At 40.9% G+C, this 19,938-nt stretch overlaps 1 protein-coding gene across 3 annotated transcripts in view; it reads left to right on the top strand.

The window, feature by feature from the left end:
- Positions 1 to 19,938, top strand: part of dock1 (dedicator of cytokinesis 1) — a 186,024-nt gene that overhangs the window by 37,841 nt on the left and 128,245 nt on the right. For all 3 annotated transcript variants that reach the window (XM_042396800.1, XM_042396802.1, XM_042396801.1), the window contains exons 15-23: positions 2,634 to 2,732; positions 3,378 to 3,450; positions 6,743 to 6,846; positions 7,462 to 7,645; positions 12,798 to 12,895; positions 14,797 to 14,886; positions 16,345 to 16,445; positions 16,559 to 16,687; positions 19,535 to 19,643. In XM_042396800.1, the coding sequence (XP_042252734.1) occupies positions 2,634 to 2,732; positions 3,378 to 3,450; positions 6,743 to 6,846; positions 7,462 to 7,645; positions 12,798 to 12,895; positions 14,797 to 14,886; positions 16,345 to 16,445; positions 16,559 to 16,687; positions 19,535 to 19,643 (987 nt within the window). The remainder of the gene's footprint in view (positions 1 to 2,633; positions 2,733 to 3,377; positions 3,451 to 6,742; positions 6,847 to 7,461; positions 7,646 to 12,797; positions 12,896 to 14,796; positions 14,887 to 16,344; positions 16,446 to 16,558; positions 16,688 to 19,534; positions 19,644 to 19,938) is intronic.

Raw genomic sequence — 19,938 nt, 5'->3', positions numbered from 1 at the left:
AATATTCAGTTTTTTGTCGAGACTGTTGATTTAACAGTGTTGGTAGTGTTCTTGTATTTACATTATATCGTGAGGTATACCTAATATTTTGTCGCATGGCTGTTGCATTAGTTTCCATCACATTCTACAGGTATTAAGGACATTATGCCGACACTCAGTAGGCTTCTGTATGTGAAGTAAGTGGAAGTTCAAGGGACTGATGATGAAAGAGTGATTTAAAATGATAGATTCCCTGGTTGTGGGGAGGCCTCCCACAAACAGCAAATCAGAAGAGAGTGCTACTACCCACGGCTGCCTCAATTATACACATTAGTCTTTTAGATTTAGAGGCTTCATCAGTAATTTCACCCAGCACACCGAGGAAGTATAAGGATCAGTGGTGAATATACTGTAAATGCAGTTCTAAAGTAGCAGAAAGCAGCGATCTGGGCTTCTGTCAAACGGTACAGTATCTGACAATACAGACAATGCTTAGAAAGCCGGACAAGTAGCCTCATTGTAAGTCAGATATCTGGATGTTGCAGTTGCACTGTCATTTGTAACGCTGTATACAAACAGATCGTTTACATTTATTTAGCTGTCTTACAAACACAAGTGGAAAAACAAAAGATCGAACCCGAAGTTCTCTTTAAATACACTTGTGCATTTGTGCAATTTGATTTATACTGTAGGGCAGACATCGGGTTCAGAACCAGAATACCGTATCTCCTTGTCAGTTTGAAGCATCTACCAGTCAGTTTAATAGAAACTATATTGTATTTACTGTAGTACATATGTATGAATTGGCTGTTGCACTTACAATAGAACAAACAAGATTGACTGATTTGCTCTTTCAGCCAAGTACCAGTTTTGGCACAGATACCAAAATGAATACTGATGAGTATAAACTAAAAATAGATGAATCAGTGTTTAATATCCGAATGCAAACAGGTGTAAAGAAAATCCCTCATGAAATTAACAAAATTTGTTTAAGTTTTGATACTTGGTAGCTAAACACAGATGAGTTGGTTTGGTGCTCAGCCCCACAGTTTACTGTGTGCCTGTCGTCAAGGCTGTCAGAGTCTGTTATAATGATGACAGCAGTTGACAGTGATCAAGTGACATTGATCATATCTAAAAGTGTCATAGCCGTGTTGTGTTTACAGCTGCGGAGCTCCCTTCAACATCTTGTCCTGCAACTTTTCACAGAAAGGCTCTGCCTCATCTCCTTAGCTCTCCAGGGATCAGTGCTAAGTGGTTAAATTCACTCTCTTCCTTCCTGGATTTCAATAGGCTGAAAGGAAGTTTGTGTTTCCGAGATGAGAGACGCTGTCACTTCCTGTCGGTCACTTTAATGTCTCTAGCTTTTTCTGTATGATCTTCGATAAAAGAAAATGTTCTTTTTTTTTTTTACCCTGAAACCAAACTTTGAGTCATAACTCCTACCACTTGAAAATGATTTACTTTCATCGAGACATTTGTGTAATAGGATAAAGAAGCCTCCATATACAAGGCACTTGAAAATAGGAAAATGTAATTACTCCCATAGATACTTTTTGGTTCTATGCTAGATTTAATTTGTAACTCTTACTTTTTTCTTGCTTTCTTGATGTTTCTTTCTGCCTTAGCCTTCTTATCCCCTCCATTCTTCTATATCCTTTATCTTACTGTCTTTCTGGTCTCTGTCTGTTTCTGGATTTTGTCATCCTTTCTCTGTCTCCAAAAGGATTTGTATTGTTGTGTAGTGAGAGCCTGGACAGTGACTTCTTATCACCTTGACATCCCCACAACACCCCTCCACAAACCCCTCTCACCTGCGGCCAGACCTCGGCCACTTTCCTCTCTTCGTCTCTCCAAAAGCTGTAGCTGTCATGAATCCTGGCCACTTAGTGAAGGGGCATAGTTGCTAGAGCTAGCACCTGCCCCCCAGATCTGCTCAGCACGGCTGGGGGAGATGGGGCCTGTTATTCCACATAATTGCTGGTTGTCAGAAGCCATTAGTGTTGGAGTATTTCAGCAGCGGCACACAAGCAGGCCAGGGAGTCAGCTGGAGTAGTGGGAGGAAAGATGTTGGCTGGCTGAGCATGGATTGATAGAAAACAAAGCATGCGTGCCATCGACTGTCACTCCATCCCTCGTCCCAAATCCCCCAGGAGGAGCGTAGTATTTTACATACGCACCCTGACCTGTTGTTGAAAGTCGGAAGATCCAATAGGAAGACCAATTTACATGGCTGGATCCATCAGCACCAGCTGCTCCTGTCCCCTGCGCCTGGCTTCCTTCCACTCCTCACTGCATGGGAGCCACTGCCCCTCCTTCTTAAATAATTAATTTCTAATTTATTTCTTATTTCCACAAAGCTGTCATGAGATTGGCAGCCAACAGGCAGGTGCTCATGCATAAAGTGCATCCAGACTTTTTAAAGGCCATTCTGCTAGATTAAGGCTTTCTGCCCCAGAGACTATATTTTATGAAATAAGTGCGAGTCAATTTTCCACATGCTGCGAGTGTGCTAATGTTTTGACAGAGCGATAATAGCTGAACCATCAGGATTTTGCCACTTTGAATGTACTTACAGCTAAGTCAGCATAACCAGATAACCATTCCTATTGTTTGATTACTTGTTTTATGAGGTTTTCTCTCTCTTCATCTAGAACGTGATCTTTCCTGGAGCCGGAGATGAAGGGATCAATGAATACAAGTCTGTCATCTACTACCAAGTGAAGCAGCCACGTTGGTTTGAAACAATAAAGGTGTGTCTCCTTACTAATGTACTTCTACCTCCTTACTTTTTATACCTTTTGTTGTCCTGAGTGTCCAGTGATGGAAATATATTTCCATCACTGGTGTGAAGATTGTTGTTGTTGCCGTGATGAATATTAAGGGTTCTATATGTAAGAATTGGGGTGAGGGGGGGGCTGGGAGTGAGAGATGCTTTGCTGAAACACGGTGACACACAATCTTTTATGTTATTATGAGAAGTGTAAGTGAGGAAAAATACATCTGCAATAGTCTTGTGCCGCCTCAGGGAGCATGAGTGCAAGCAACAGGATGTTGACTGCAGCTCACTTAATGGCCACCGGTGTCACTAATGAGAAGGAATTTCTATTCTTACAAAGAGAACCTTTAAACCGTACAATAGATTAAATGGTTAATGTTGTTTCACATGAACTGTGAAAGAATACAAAGAGACTGATCCCTGACACTTAAAAAGACCATACCAGTGCTGCTATCTTGTAGATATTTTAATGTATTTTGTTTACCATTTCATGTTTCCATTGTTTCAAATGAATTTCTTTATAAAATCTAGAATTTGGGGTTAATTCTGCTCTTGCCTGTCCCTAAAAACCTGTGTTTTGATTATGTCTCACACTGTCCCTTTCTGTCCATTCTCCCAGGTTGCTATTCCTATTGAAGACGTGAACCGGAGCCACTTGCGGTTCACCTTTCGCCACCGCTCATCACAGGACTGTGAGTACAAATGTCAGCTCGTGAATAATCAGTTTCTTGCTGATGACCAGCTGCACAATTGGCTGCTAATCTATCCACAGCAAAAGTAATGGAAGATATCCAATCCTAGCAGATGTGTTGCACAGTGATAAATACTTTGAAGCTCAACCTTAGCCACATTAATCAGAGGTATTAGTCTGCCCCAGCACAAAGCAGCATTCATGGAGCGGCTTGTCAGAAACTACAGCTGAGATGTGAAAAATGCCTGAGGGGACTCGTTTGTTTATTGTCTACCTCAACGCAGCCAATTTTGCATGTCCTTCTGCTTTTTAACATCCTTTTTAATTTTGGGGGGTGTAGAGGGCAGGGAAGTCAGTCCTGGCAGCCTTACCATCCCATCTGCCTGCCACATGGTGTGGCTATCCTTCCAGCAGGAGGAGTGGTTCAGGGAAGAGGCTTTTGGAGGGGTAGTAGGAGTCATGACAGGTGTATATATATATACTGAACAATCAGTTCATGTGGCACGGAAGGCAAAGCAGAATTGGGAGGTATCAGCGTGGGAAAGTATACTTTTTTTCTGTAGTAATGTAATCTTCTGCTGTCGTCATCCTCTAGTTCCAAAATCCCCCAGCTCAATTTGCTTCTCACCTGCATGCAGGTGGCTTGGAGGAAATGGCCAGGTCTCAGAGCTCAGCGCTGGTTTATAATCCACTTGGAGAGCATTCTTGTCATGCTTGGCACCTTGCTTCTGCGGGGACTAATGCTGTTACGAGGCATGCCTTTGAAACTCTGTGACTTGCTGTTATCGCGCTGTAATGGTTGCTTTAGAAACCGGCTCACCTCAAGTGACTCCGAGACTGCAGAGGCACGCTGATGCTGCCAAACTTTAAGTTGTTACTGACAATTGACAATAGAGAAATATGATGAAAAGGTGTAATGGCTGGATTATATGGATTTATGCATGGTGTATGCCTTGTATTTCCTTGTCGGTGATTGTGTTTACATGCACGCTATCTCATCATAGAGTTTCTGATTGTCTGCCACTGTGCAAGCATGTCTCCTCAGCATCCTGCTACTTTCTGTCATTTCTGCAGTGTTATCTCAGCAGCTGAGGATGAACCCACTTTATTTCTGGCTGCCTGCAAACACTGTAAAAGCTGTTACATTTACCACTGTGCTTGGGTTTGGTGTCTCCCATTTGGTCACCAGTAATAGAGAACAAGAGCACCTACTGATATAATGTTTTTTCTCTTGATCAGTTTGTGTAAGTGTTTTAACTGTCATCTCAGTGTGCACAGTAGATAATTTTATCATAATATGTATTTATTTATTTATTTATAATAATGAGAACATGTTTATATGCAGGTTTCTATCAGAATACTCCAGCTAATATATTCAAGTTTCTGAAAAACGGTTATTTGTTCATGCATATTTTTGAAGAATATGATGTGCAAATGCATAACTTGGATACTCCAAACCCTGACCATACTTAGGATGCTTGTGTGCCTGTCAACACATTCATTACCAGTGCTGTAATCAGTTACTCCATGATATCAACGCTTGTAAGGGAGAATGCTGATATCACAGTAGCTTAAAATGTACTGTCTACATTCTACTGGCAAAGCACTTTTCCAGGAAAATAGAGAAAAACCTCTCTACATATTCAGAGTTTCTGAGTCCTTTTGGGTTTTCTGCCACTGTCGTCATCCGCCTGTGTCCTTCCAGCTTCCTCCACCGCTCCTAGCTAGTGCTGAACTTTTAGTAGAAACACACAGTGACAGAGCTGCTTATCAAGGCCACTACTGGAGTTCACGTGCTCCATAGCTCAGCCCCCTGGTTCAGAATCAGGCCGGCTCCAACACAGTGCATCAAACTAGCACTCTAACATTGTCAGGCCTCATCAGACTGATGGCTGCTATCACAGATGCCGCCTTGGCTGTAAGAGATCCCCGCCATCTTTGCACTTCTATTTCATCTGTCATTATGCCACTACCTGGTGAGTGGGGTAGAGGCTTTAAAATGTGGCACAGTACACTCAACATAAATCTGGAGTGACAGCCCACCTTAGAGGTGGAAGTCTGCAAAACTTCCACACACATACACATATACATGATTTTGATGGGCTCGAAAAAAGTAGATCTGTCCTGAGAGTGAACTTTTTTCCCCCAAAAGCAGAGTTCTGAGCTTTCTGCTCTCTTTTTAGAAGTGAAGTTACTAGTACATTTTTGTCAGCTGGGTGGCATGCGTACAGTGTTTTCCCTCCAGTGGTTCCTCTCAAGCCAGCCCAGCAATTATTCACCGGCGAGGCTGCAGGCAGCAAACCAATGAGGGGATTTATGCAGATAGAATGTATGAGATACTTTGATGAATCACGTCTCCCTGCACATAAATTTGAGCTTGTTGATCCACAATGATGATATATGTGGCCCTATCCAAACGCTTGGTTACAGGACAAAGTCATAACTCTCTAGCTTGTTTATGGAGCGTCTTCCTTCAACACCCCCCTCCCAAAACACAGTCACACACATGTGTGCGTACATACGTACAACCGACGGGCATGTCTCCTGCACCTCGGCAGAATTATACAAACTGTTTACAGCTGCAGCCCCGAGATCAAGTGCAAGTGTTTATTCATATGCTAACAGGAAATGGACACACAAGATATCTTAATCCAAATCTTGGATCCATTATTGCTTACTTTTAAAACCGGCAAACAGGATTTTTTGAAAGTCAAATGACGTCATATATTATAATCAAGTCAATTTTAATATGCTATATATATATTTAGATGCTGCATATATCAGTTTAGCACATGTTATACTGACAGCTCTTTGCCCGCCTCATTTAAGAAAAAAAATAAACAACTCATGCATAGATATAGGCGCAGCATTAATAAAGACATCAGAGGGGAATAGCACATTCTTCTTCACCAACAAAATGTCAACTGAGGAGCTGAGACTTCAATCTGGGGTGACCTGTTTTATTAGTCTGTTAGCTTGTTAATGACTTGGCTGTGAAGTCAGCCATGCAGCATGGTTTACCACACCGGAGCCTGTCTCTTAAAGCTCTAAAATGTTGGGTTAGACTTCCTGAAGATGTATACAGTACGTATATACTGTAATGTACATATGATTTAGTCTGTTAGTTTGCAAATATGTACAGAAAAGTACACATCTGTGCTGCGAAATAGGAAAGCATAGCATTTGTAAAGACGCAGTCAGTCTCAAATGTAAACAACAAAAAACGATCAACATCTCCTCCCGCCTGACTGTTCTCTATTTTCCTCACACGCTTCTTTTATCTCCACCCACAGCAAAAGACAAATCCGAGAAGATATTTGCCTTGTCTTTTGTGAAGCTGATGAGGTACGATGGGACGACCCTGAGGGACGGCGAGCATGATCTCATCGTCTACAAGGTAAACATTTAATATATAACACAGTTGGAAATCAGTCTGCGAGCGCCCGGGTTTTGTTTGTTACCGGCTGCCTACCTGCAGGGCCGGCCCACGCTCCTCATGACACGACCACAGCAGAGATGAGTCGTAGGTGAAAAATTGGTCTTATTAGTAGCTGCCATAATAATAGTCTCATTGCTTTCTGTGGAGACTTGTGTAGTTGGTATGCATCAACCCCCACAGTGAAATGAAATTACTTTCCAATTAAAATCCCTTGTATAATGATACCTTTGCATTATGGCGGCCATTTATGTTAATTAAAGTTAATGTGTGAAAAATTCCCTCAATTTGATTTTTTTTTTCCTCTTACTTTTTGCATTACTGTTGTCAGTCAAGTATGCAGTTTGGCAATGAGTTTTGTCAGTAGCGTGACTTACAGTGGTGGTGAGAAAACACCAATAAGAAAGAAAAAAAAAAAGAAACCAAGTAATAGAACATGAAACTTCATTACAACAAAAAAACATTGATATGGATTTCAATTATACTGCAGAAATGAATGAGTTCCCTGAAACGCCTCAGCTGTAAATTGTAAATCTGCTGATAAATTGACTGAGTCTTTTCCCTGGAAAAAACCAGGCAGAAGCGAAGAAGCTGGAGGACTCGTCTCTGTACCTGAACCTACCTGCCACCAAGCTGGAGCTAGAAGAGAAGGGCTACTCCACCACCGGGAAAAGCACTCAGAACCTGGGCAACTGTACCATCAGCAAGGACTCCTTTCAGATCTCCACCCTGGTCTGCTCCACTAAGCTTACACAGAACGGTAACAGCTTCCATATATCCTACAACTTGCCCCCCTCTGATGCACTGTCTACTGTTACCAATCACATCTACTTGTAAGAAAAGCTCTCACTCTCAAGCTCTCATAAATGCATTTTTCAATATATTTTAGCTAAGTAGGCTTTTGATTTTGAAACCTGCTCTGAATTTGAAAGACAGATTATCCATGCACAGTAACCATATATTAGGACTCCTTCCACATCCTTCCGTCTTTACATGTGTCCTCATGTTGGACACTTGCCCTCGCTCGAGGGTTTTCCTTCAATCTCTGCTCCCTCTAACCTGCTTTCTCTTCCTTGACTCCCATCTGTCAGTCAGTCTCAGTCTGTGATTTCAGTCCATCTCCGCTGAATGGACTACAGCTCTGCTCTGTTTACTGCTGTCAGTCTGGCACAGGGTTTTTTTAATTTTTTTTTATTTTATTTATTTCCCAAGGTGCTGAGAAGAGCTACACTTATTAAGCTAAGGAAATCCCAGTCTCTGTGCTGTGGCTTACGGATTAAGGATTTTGGCCTTTTGTATTCCCCCGAAGCCTCTGTACATGTTCATAGATCCCTACAGATATTACTGTAAACCCTCTTGGATGTGTTTGTATTTCCCGATCGTGTGAATAACATTGTGCTTGTCTTAGTGTGGATTGTGGGAAAAGCAGGTTGGAAAAGCAAACGCTCCTAGCTCCAGTTTTACAGTTTCTCTAAACAGGGCCATCATAAATGTTCGCTAAGTAAGCTCTCTTCTGCGCTTGATGTATATTGCGTCTTTGTTTTTTTTTTAACGTATGCAGGACTGAGTCACTATTTTAATGAGAAATTAAATCAAAGCTTCATCATTCCTGTTTTTTTGGCCACAGACTGAAAGAGAGTGAGAATGAAGAAGGGACAGCTCCACTGCAGGCTAACTTTGACTGCTATTGAAATTAATTGTTTTACTCGCCCAAAGGAACATGCTGCGTGAATAAGGAGTACATCACGCTCTTATGATTTTATTCATGGTAACACAAAGATCATTTCAAATAGTCAAGCAAGGGCAGAGTGAAAAAAAATACTTGGAGTCACCTGTTGAAGCAAATTGATGTATGTGTTGAATTCTTCCTGTGTAGACCACAGACTATGATGTCAACCTGTAAAATGAAGGTTTTTACCTCCTTCAGGTGCTAAATATAGCTTAAAACTTTAAGTCCTCCTTCCAAAAGAATGTGGTCTTAAGTAAAATAATACCAGCAGCTTGTGGACTGTTATATAAACCCAAATCTTTCCCAAATTTTTAATTTTATTAAACGAAAATTACACTGTATTACAACATGGATATCATTTTTATAGTTTTATCCATACTTTCTATCAATTATAATAACAGTGCTCACCAAACTAATTGCTTCGACAAGGCAAGAAATGCAAACACTCAGACAATCACACAGGTTTTTAACAAGTCCACAGTTTAACTGGAGTATCTAAACTACTTCCCTTTACTGGTAAAAGTGAGCACATCTTAAATGTCAGTAATAATACACCATCGCATATGAAACTGTGAGCGCACAAGTACAGCAGGAACTGTAGGTCAAACTAGCAGCAGGACTGATTTTTACTGTTCACCTTCATTTCTCTGCCAAATAATTTTGGCTGACCCGGAGGTGCGTTTAAAACCTGTATGATTATCTGGCCGCTTGTGTTTCTCTTGCTTGGAGTTGATAGTTTTATGCCTCTTGCACTTATGGAACCACCTCAGCAACTTTTTGTGTGATTTTAAAAAAAACAAAAAACAACAACACATGGCTGTTGATCTTTTGTACGCTGACATTTTGGAAATTTGCACCATCAGTGGCTTTGAAGAAGAGCAGCAGCTCTCTGTCTGCATTGATCTTCAGTAGTAATCTTCTCTCTACCAGCCGCCATACTAATTCAGAGCCTAATGTCGTCTCGTGGTAAATCTTTGCTGTCTTACAAAGACCTGCATGGGAGAGGAAAAAAGTTGTTTCTCTGCTGGATCTGGCTTCAGTAACATGCACAACAAACTTTCATGAAGCTTCAGTAATGAGGTCACAGCGGACCTCTGAACAGGCCTTTTGTTAGAGCTCTGGGATGAGAGAAGATTTTTGTTGTCAAAGTGCAGCTGCATATATTGTGTGATAGAAGGGGGCGTCGTGTTTTGTTACAGTAATGTTCCCTTTGAGGGTTATTAAGTTTAGTCTGCGGTATAAGTTGTCATTTAAATACAGTCATGTGTTCCTTCCTACTCTTGTTAGTGGGTGGTGATGTCAGCTGATGAGCGGTCTCAGTTACAGAAGCAGAACCAGCCCACACTGATTAGAAACTAGAAAGGGAAGTAATGTTAGTAACTCAGACTTTAGTAGATGTACAGTATATAATATACAAAAAAGCAGTCAATAAGCAACATCCTCTCCCTATTTGTCCACCTTGCTTTCCCGTACTTCCCCTTTTTCCCCTCGTACGAGAGCGATGAGCAGCGGCGTGCGTGTGTGTGCTGGGGTGTAAAGCGGCTCCTCTTCTGATATTTACCTGGCACTTTGTGGTGGTAATTTGCAAAGCACCAATAGACGCTTGGGAATCAGACTGCCTCGTCACCGCGCACTGGGTTTGATTAAACAGAGAGGTTTGTGTGTGTGTGTGTGTGTGCATGTGTGCAAGCATGTGTGTCCCCCAGGATATGTCATCCCACGCTAAAGCTCTGGAAAAAGGTTTGAGTTCTTTTAATAAAACAACGCAGAGCCAATATATCTCCGTCTCAGCCCGAGTCTGCCGCCTTTATTAAAACCTAGAAGCTCTTTCGAACTCCCACCCAAACAACTCGCTCACTCATTCACTCACTCAGTCAGTTTTGAACACCTCCTCATCCTCAAAATCGACAAAGAAGCGATCCTGAGAATCAATAAATCACTTGAAGTCATTTATCAAGCTAAAACGTCACATTGGCCGGTTCCATTTTCTTAAAGATCAGCAATGCTTTTACCGTGTTTATTATTGTATATTGAATACATCATCACCGTGATTCGTACTCACTGCTGTCTAACTATTAGGTCACAAAAGGATTGTCCTGTAGACTTACTCAGGCAAAGGGGGGGAAGTAAGGAAAAAAAAAAGGCACTGAATGCCCCTCGCAACAGACTGCTTGCTTCATACACATGACACCTCATCCCTGATCCCCACATCTGAGATGAAACACTCTTTTTAATTAAGCTAGATTTATGCAGGCGGTCTCCCAGCGCTGGGAGCTCGTGTGAAGTGGCTGCTGGCTTTTCCCAGGGTGTTTTGCAGTGTGCTTCACTAAACGGAGGCTGGAGGAGAAGCAGGGATCTAATGACAGCAGTGCTGGGAGAGAGGACCTGGCCTGGTGAAAGATGTATTAACATTCTGTTCCTATCTCGACTGGAAGGAGAAAAAATATTTTATTTAGAGAAAAAAAAAAGGTGGGAATTGAGCTTCATACTGCATGCGGAGCTGCTCATTCATCACTGTGTGGAGAATAAACTGCACTTTTAACTTCATAACTACATACAAGGCTGTTACTATTAAGAAGAAGCTATGAAGACTACTTAGTGGTTATGTTTGCTTGTAAAAATGAAAAGAATTCTGTTTTTAGACATGATGTAGTACAAACAAAAAATTTTAATGTTAATGTGAAGTCTTTTGCATTTCACTTGTGCAGTGGCAATGTAACTTGTGCTCCCAGAATTAATTATTCCGCCACTTTCCATCTGTTTTGTAGCATCTTTTAAATTTGTCCGCTTGCAAAGACATCCATCCTTGAGCAGATGTAATTTATAGAAGACACTGATTTCCTTGTTACTCCCAAGTGAACCAGGACCCCCCCCCCCACCCCACCGCACCCTGGCATGTCCCATGTGCTATAGACAATGTGGCCTCTAACATCAGTGGCCCCTGTGGGACCAAACTGCCTGATGATTTATCCTCATTTCATTCCATTTGTCTCTCCGAGGTGCTAAACTGTCAATTTTTAAATCTATATCTCCGTGGGGAGGAGCGATCCCTTTTTAGTTTAGACAGGATCTTGTGACCAAACCCTGATAGGATGTCAGGTTTGCAGATGATAGGCATCCATCACTGAGAGAGAATAGGCAAGAGAGAAGGTCCCAGAAAGGCTTGAGCTCCCAGAGGGATGCAGGTGAGTCAGTCAGAGCTCCTCAATCCTCACAACTATTTTGATAAGGAATAAATTGTCTTTTTTTTTTTTTTTTTTAAAGCAAAATACCAAATAGTCCCTAGTTTCAGCTTCTCCAACATGATGATTTGCTGCTTTTCTCTGTTTTATATCATAATAAATTGGGTTTTGGACTGTTAGGAGGACCAAATAGAACATTTGAAGATGTCACCTTGAGCTCTGAGAATTTTTTTCAATATTTTCTCATGTTTTATAGACCAAATAATCAAGAAAATAATCAGTAGATAAGACTTGACTAATGTTTACGGATCAAATGTACAGTACATAAACCTACTGAGTTAACAGTGTACTCCAGAGATTTAGTATTAGACTTTCATAAAGTTGGGAGTCTGGTCAAATGGTCAAAATGAATGCAGCAGAGGCAGAGATATCCTGACTCTAAGCACCTAGTGAGGGCCAAGCTCCAAAGCATCTGGGTTCTACATTTTCCATAATGCAACTCAATAACATCTTTTCTTAGACACCCCCCAGTTTGTAACACAGACACAGGCTGTGTAGTGTTTCCCAAAGTGATGTCAATGTCTAAAATCACCTCTCAACACTCTTGTCACTTCCTGGCTCGCACCTCTTGAAAACCAAATGTCTAGAAATAATCTGACTGTCGTACACTGGGCTGGTATATACGATGCTTTTTTTAAAGTTCCAAGTTTGATCTTCCGCCAAAGGTGGTCTGAGCAAAGTGCATCCTTGAGCTTAATCACATTATGATTCAACCTCTTAAAACTAAATGTATTTTCCATAATCCGAGGGGGAGGGGGAGGGGGAGGGGGCGGCATCTTAAACAAATTTCTGACCCCAAGACATTAACTGCAAATGTTAAACCTTAATTGTCATCTCTCGCTGTCTCTCCATCTCTCCTTACACAGCATGTATTACGACCAGCAGGATGAACTTTACAGCGTTTTCTCTGTGGTAATAACTTTTTTTTTTTTTCTTTCCAGTGGACTTACTTGGCCTGCTGAAGTGGCGCTCTAACACCAGCCTGCTGCAACAAAACCTCCGGCAGCTGATGAAGGTGGAAGGCGGGGAGGTTGTCAAGGTGAGAGCGTGAAAGTCACCCCGCGCTGTGCTGTGGCTACACGGGCCTGTCGTCTTCTTTCTGATGCTGAGTGTGTTCAAAAGCCGGAGCACAAACTCTTTATCTTAACTCGTATTTCTTTTAAATGTTGTATCCTTGAAAAAATGTACTTCATTCCTTGCTTGGATACACATTAACAAAAAAACAAAACAAAAGAGCTCAACAGTTGGTTACATAAACAATCCAGTCACAAACAAGCCTTAATGTTCCTGAAAGCTACAGCATCTTGGTAGTGATTTCGCAACAGATTTCACTGCCTCTCAGTGGGAACAGTTTGTTGTTTTTTTTTTTTTTTTGTTTTTGTGAAAGTCTACAGTGAGGAAGGAAGGCACATAGCACCACACAGTGTACAGAGAAAGAGGAGATGACCTGCTGTCAGAAGCACAGGCAGCTCAGTGTGGGGCAGATGAATAAACCGCTCTGAAGAAAGTTTTGCATGGACTGGTTGGGGGGGGGGGGCCTGGCACATCACAGCGTATCTGAGGAAGTCCTTCACCCAGACAGTTTTGATCAGGACAGATAGATGGATCAACCACAGCGGGACCAGTTTATTAAACCCACATGGGTGTTATTATTATTACCACCACATTAGCACTCAGTCTCTCCATGTGCTCAGAGGCTCACGGTGTGCAATTAGATGACATTTTCATTTTGGAATTTGCAAGCTATCAATAGGGTATAAATTATTATAGGTGTATACAATATATATACAAGATTCAAAGATTAAATCATGGATAAATCTTTTTTTATATCTCCCTAATGTGATGCTGTTTCTGATTGAACAGGACCGCGTGACTCTCTGTCATGCAGTCTGACCTTCATGAGATTGAATTGTTTCGTAGGGCGCACGATGTTTGTTTCTTGTTGAGAACGTGATGGATCTCATCCATCCTGAGATGACAGACCAAGCACAGTATAGAGCGATAGCTCTGTTTCTGACACTTTTACATCTGTTTTCACATTGCCTCAGAATTGGCTGAGTAAATTGAGCATGTTTCCCCAGAGAAGGAGGGGGTATGTACTTAGTGTTTCTTGAGGTAGTGCTGACAGGGAAATTATTACTGTCTTCATAGAACTATATTGGCTTATGTTAGCAGCTGTATGGGGTGCGTAATGGGTAGCAAATAGCGCTGTCAGAGCAGTTTTCCATTTAGTTACAATATATAGAGTCTATTAAACTATTCAAAATGGTTGCAAATATAATATTTGGACATACAGTGCCATGTTATTGTTGAAACAAATATATAAATTGCAAAATTGTCCAAATGTGTGAAGAATTTCTTCAACACTATTTATCTCATTGAACATCCATTTTTATTATTTTATGTTATTTTAACATAGTTTTGCTGTATCTTGATACAGCAGCACCATTGGATATATATTCATATCACTATTATGATAATGGTATGAACAGCTCTAATGGTGATGTATTTGGACACCAAATAGTTTCTATTTTCAGCTGTTCCTGCTGGAAATGTTTTCTTTCAACTCTGCCAAAAATAGTGTAAAGTCACTAAGATCCATACTTTGACTGTTTTCATGCACTTTTGTGTGTCTTATTACATCTCACTCTGTGATTGGGATTTTTATGTCTTGCTCTTCTAGAAGTGACAGATAAATGCGTTCAGCCTGAGGTCATTTATCACTTTAATGTCAGCAGCTGGATGTGAAACGTCCTTTCCAAAAGAAGGAAGTGATCTACAATTTGATTCAAAAGAGCAGTGAAAAAAGTTTTCCAGTGAGACTGAGAGTCTTTGTTTTGGTTCTTTATTTTTTTTTTTTGGTTTTTATGTTATTTTTCTTTTGAGTGCCATTTTTTTATTGTTGGCCTGCCATAACGTGCTTTGCATCTGTCGTTCCAGTTCCTGCAAGATACTCTGGATGCTCTCTTCAACATCATGATGGAGAACTCCGACAGTGACACTTTTGATACTTTGGTGTTCGATGCCTTGGTAAGCAAAGACGCAAGACGGTAACAGCAGAGCAGAATTCCTCACAGTAGAGCTTCTTCCTCAGTGGGAATGAACACTTAGACGTATATTCACAGCTCAGTTGCAAGTATAATATGTTGTCAGATCTTTCATGTGCTAAAAGCCTTTGTTGATGGGTGTCTCTGCTCTGCTGTGTCGGCCCTTTTTGATTTGACAACAAAAATCTGTTTGCTTTTTTTTTTGTTTGCACCACAAGTGTGCAACTACTGTCTTCTGTCCTTAGCTGTAGCTCTGAACTAAAAGGATAAACAATACATTTGTTTTCATTCCTTGGGACAACTGTAAACCATCAAAGTATCATAAGAATCCTTTCATAAATATTTCTTAGAGCAGGATTTGGTTTGTGCCTTGAAGAGCAATTTTTGACCACACAAGTTTCAAACAGAATCCATTTGCACTGTTATAAAGGACTAATTCACTTTGCACAAACATGTCTTGTAACAGAATGTGTGTTTTCTAGAAGTATGCAGAGCACACACCTTAACACCCACAAAAATGCTCAGTATGTGTCAGGGTCACACCTTAGAGGAACATCGCAGCGCATAAGTATGTGCAATTAATATTTTAGTTGTGCTGGTTCTGTACTCCAGCAGACTGGATTTATAATAAAACAACAACTGTAGGGGTAAAGTGTTGACTTTCAGCTGTAATTCATTTATTTTTGGTCATGAATAGTTAGGATTTCTACAGTTTAAATTAACCGTATTGTTGTCAACTCCCTCAAACAGCAAAGTCTAAACTTCTCATCTTATTTTACAACCTGTGCTGGAGTACAGAGCTAAAACAATAGAATATTTGTCACTGTCCAGATACTTAGACACTGCACTATATATTGCGGCTCACAAACTGTCCCCTTGTTGTTCGTAAATAAGAGCTGGGCTTTACAGAGGGAAGTGTGGACACACTGCATCTCATGTACAATCACTGCTGCTGCATTGAGCTGCATGAATTTGCACCGGCAGGGTATCGTTTTCATTAATATTCTTCGTCTAACGTTAAAGTTCTAATTTTCCTGCTAGACAGAGCACAAAGAAGATCCTGCAAAAGTCAAAAATAAATTAGCCTGCCGGAATCGTGATTACATAACTTTGTCATGTATTAATCAGGTGTTTGTAGCCAATGAGTTGACCCAGTATCCTATTAGAACGCTATCTCGCATGCCATCATCTAACATCATGGGGTACAATTCAAAAGAAGAGTTTTCTCTGTCAGAGAAAGGAGGTAGAAATCGTGTTGCCGGGTGTCCTAGATTTATCTGCAGGCTAGAGAATTGAGAGAAAATGGTTTTCTGCTCAAATGCAATCTTGTTTAATTTCCCAATCTGTTTCAGCATATTGAGTAAGACAGCCACTTTTCCCTGCTCTCCATTATGAGCCATGCGGTTTACATTTTAATGAATATGTCTTTGTTCTCTGACAGGTGTTCATAATTGGGCTTATTGCCGACCGAAAGTTCCAGCACTTTAACCCTGTTCTGGAGACCTACATTCGGAAGCATTTCAGCGCCACACTGGCATACACGTGAGTTAATTACCTTCTATACATATAGACCAAGCACTTTACATAACAAATTACATCCCGTTTTGTGACGAGTAGATGTGTCTGACTCATGTTTGTCGTGGTCGTGTTTATAGGAAGCTGACCAAAGTCCTGAAGAACTATGTGGACAATGCTGAGAAGCTGACAGAACAACTGCTGAAGGCCATGAAGGCTCTAGAGTACATCTTCAAGTTCATCGTCCGCTCCAGGGTCCTCTTCAATCAGTACGTCCTGATGCACACATAATACACACATATTACGATGCCGTGACAGAGGCCTGTGCATGGTTGACAACATGGATAAATATACAGTATATCCAGAGGGCAAAGTTTAGAGAGCACTTTGAAGATGGTGTCTCAGACTTCTGCAGTGGTGGTGGTTGTTGCAGTGTTTTGATTAAAAAAAAGTAGCAATACCACAGCATAACAATACTCCATTACAAGTATTAAAAAGATTACTTCAGTGAACATATAAAGGTGTTAGTTGCAAAATTTACTTAAATTATTAAAAGTACTCACCATGCAAAATGGCTTCTCTCAGTGTTATATTGATTTATATATACTGTATACAGATATAGAGTGCCTGTAAAAAGTATATACCCTTGGAATTTGTCATTTTTTGTGCTCTTAAAACAATTAAGGATACAGGATTTCATGTGTTTTTTTGACACTGATCAACAGAAAAAGACCCTTTAATGTCAAAGTGCAAACTGATCCCTACAAAGTGATCTAAATCAGCTACAAATATAGAAATATGAAACACATCATTTATTTTACATGTAAAATATGGATCTTAAAAGTAACCAGTAACTATAGCTGTGAAATAAATGCAGTGAAAAGTAAAAAGGGCAATATTTTCCTCCTGAAATGTAGTGGAGTAGAAGTATAAATTAGCATAAAATGAAGTTACTCAAGTATGCCTCAAAATTGTACTTAAGTACAGTACTTAGTTACATTCCACCACAAGACTTCTGACAACATCCAGCATCACTTGGTGTGGTCAAATATGGTCTGCTGTACTTGTGAAGATTTTTAGCTTGGGTGCGGTTACTAATTCGCACATAATATTTTTACATAGTGTAAAAAGTGCTCAGCTGAAAAGTGACGAGACAAATGTTTTTTTTTTTTAGTCATTCAAAAATGTCTCACCAAAGCGTAAACAGTCTTTTAAAGAGTTAAATACAAGATTGGACACACACATGTACGTGCTCGCACATATACAAGTATGCAGACATACTTTAACCATCTGTACTTTTTAGATACAGAAACAATATTTTGATAGTATTATAAATATCTATAAGCACGTTACCTTTATACTAATAGATTTAATTTTGTTACTCCTTAAATAATACTCTGGTTTTAGTGTTATGTCATTCTAAAAATCAATATCGTATGCAGCATTGATTGTGTTCTCCACAGTTTGCTGCTGCTGCTGCTGTAGAATAAAGTTGAATTAGGTAAATGTGAACGGTCTTTGAGTGAGGTAATTTTTATGGACATACATGTATTTATAATAGGCTGCAGGGATGTTAAATAGGTGATAATGTTGTAAAGCCATGGAATGAAGCTGTTGGCGGCTGAGGGGCTGATGTATGATCCTGGTCTAATTGAGTGTGCAGAGTTTGATTGCTTTTCTGTCCGATGTCTAGAGGACGCTCCGTCCTTTACCTCACACACATTAGACCACAGCGACGTCTGACATCACTCTCTCTTCCAGTGCCGTCCATGTTCGCAGCGTGTGCCAAGTTGTTTCTTTCAAGGATAACCAATAACAGCCTTCGACCTTAAAGCGGGCCCGTTGTCTGTGTTGAAGCACTTTCTTTGGTCGGCTGCCAGCGTCAGGCCATTGTCGCTGAATCAAATTCAGAGCCTGAAATTCCTCTAAACTCAAAAGTTTGGTTTGTGTGAGCCTTCCTTTGCGTGCAGCTCCGACTAGGAAGGTGCCAAGGCTACATCAGCAGGTGTCCAGCTTTTCATTACGGGTCAGCGGAACATTTCTATGAAATGATAGAGGAGACACTCTAATCACACAATCTACCCCCCCACCCCACCCCCCGACTTGAGACTGGTACGGCTGTCTGTAGCTCACTCTGCTCCTCGGTGCTGCAGGTGAGAAACAGCTTTAAGTAATTGTTGTTCTGGGAGCTCTGAGATGGATACCTCTAATCCCATGTTTTCTGTAAGCCCTCAACAGTGACTATCCTGGACCATGTAATACCCGTAGCCCCGTGAGAGATTGTGGCACCACAAAAACCCGCCGCTGTGGAAGAAAGCCAGTGAAATCTGATGCGGTGGGAGCAATCTGAACACTTCACCGCTCTCTGACCTGCCTCCCCTGCTTCAGGCTTCAAATTATTTTAATTTCTCTCGCAAATCCTGATTTTTTTTTTTTTTTTTTTAAGCGGTTGACACACTTAATTACTTTGCAGCAAGCACAACGTGGCTCATTTACAGTTAATACCCAGTTTGTGGAGATTTATGGGGCTCTGCAAGTGGGATGAAATGCATTTGCATTTTTTAGTGATTATGGAGGAAACCCTGCTTTATGTTCCCATGCACATGGATATTCAGGGAAGTGTTTTCTGCGATTGTTCAGTCATCATCGGCTTTTAGTCGCTCGCTGGGCAGCATTTGCTCCACAGAACCAAACAAGCAGAAGAGACATTAGCGATACTACATCCCAGACAGAATTGAAAGTAAAGTCACTGAACCCTTACATGACATTTGTTTTCTATTCGTCGTGTAGTATTCTAGGAGAGTCATTAACATAGATCATTAATTTTTCTGATTTTTTTGTTCCCACATGACAGCAGGCAGATGCTTCAGGGTCTTGTCATGTTGTTTTAAATGCTAATCTGGCTGGCAGCGAGAGCGATGTCTGTGGTTCGGATCCAAGAATATTTCCATTGATAACACACGCGGGCTATTCTACTGGCTGCTTTTAATGATTTAACAGGGAAGCATCAAACTCTTGTCATATCCAATGCGGGCGGGGCTGTTTACACAGGGATGAAACAAACAACAGCCTTGTGATCATCTGCCAATGTAATTCTCTACTTCATCTCCTCCCAGGCTCTATGAGAACAAAGGAGAGGCCGACTTCATGGAGTCCTTGAGGAACCTTTTCACATCCTTTAATGACATGATGAACAGTAATTCAGAGAACACTGGCATGGTGAAGGTAGGCTGACTATCGCACAAGTCCAACCGCCGCACACTATCGCTCAGACTCCTTGCCAAGATTTATCTGCTGCTGTGTGAATAGTAAATAACTGCTGCTGTGCGAATAGTAAATAAATCTGCTGTGATGTGCTTTGGATGACACGCTCTGTAATTGGAGATGCATGTGTCTTGTTAGATGTAAACTAGCAGCTTATTAGACATTTTTCTTGAAGTTCCTTCTGCTTGTTGATGATCTTTATGTGCTACAGTCTTTGTTTTCCTCACCTTTGTCAAGTCTCTGTTCAGAGTTTCCT

Source organism: Thunnus maccoyii, chromosome 20 (assembly GCF_910596095.1).
Source record: "Thunnus maccoyii chromosome 20, fThuMac1.1, whole genome shotgun sequence".
NCBI classification, from domain to species: Eukaryota; Metazoa; Chordata; class Actinopteri; order Scombriformes; family Scombridae; genus Thunnus; species Thunnus maccoyii.
This window is presented reverse-complemented; position numbering and strand designations above follow the sequence as displayed.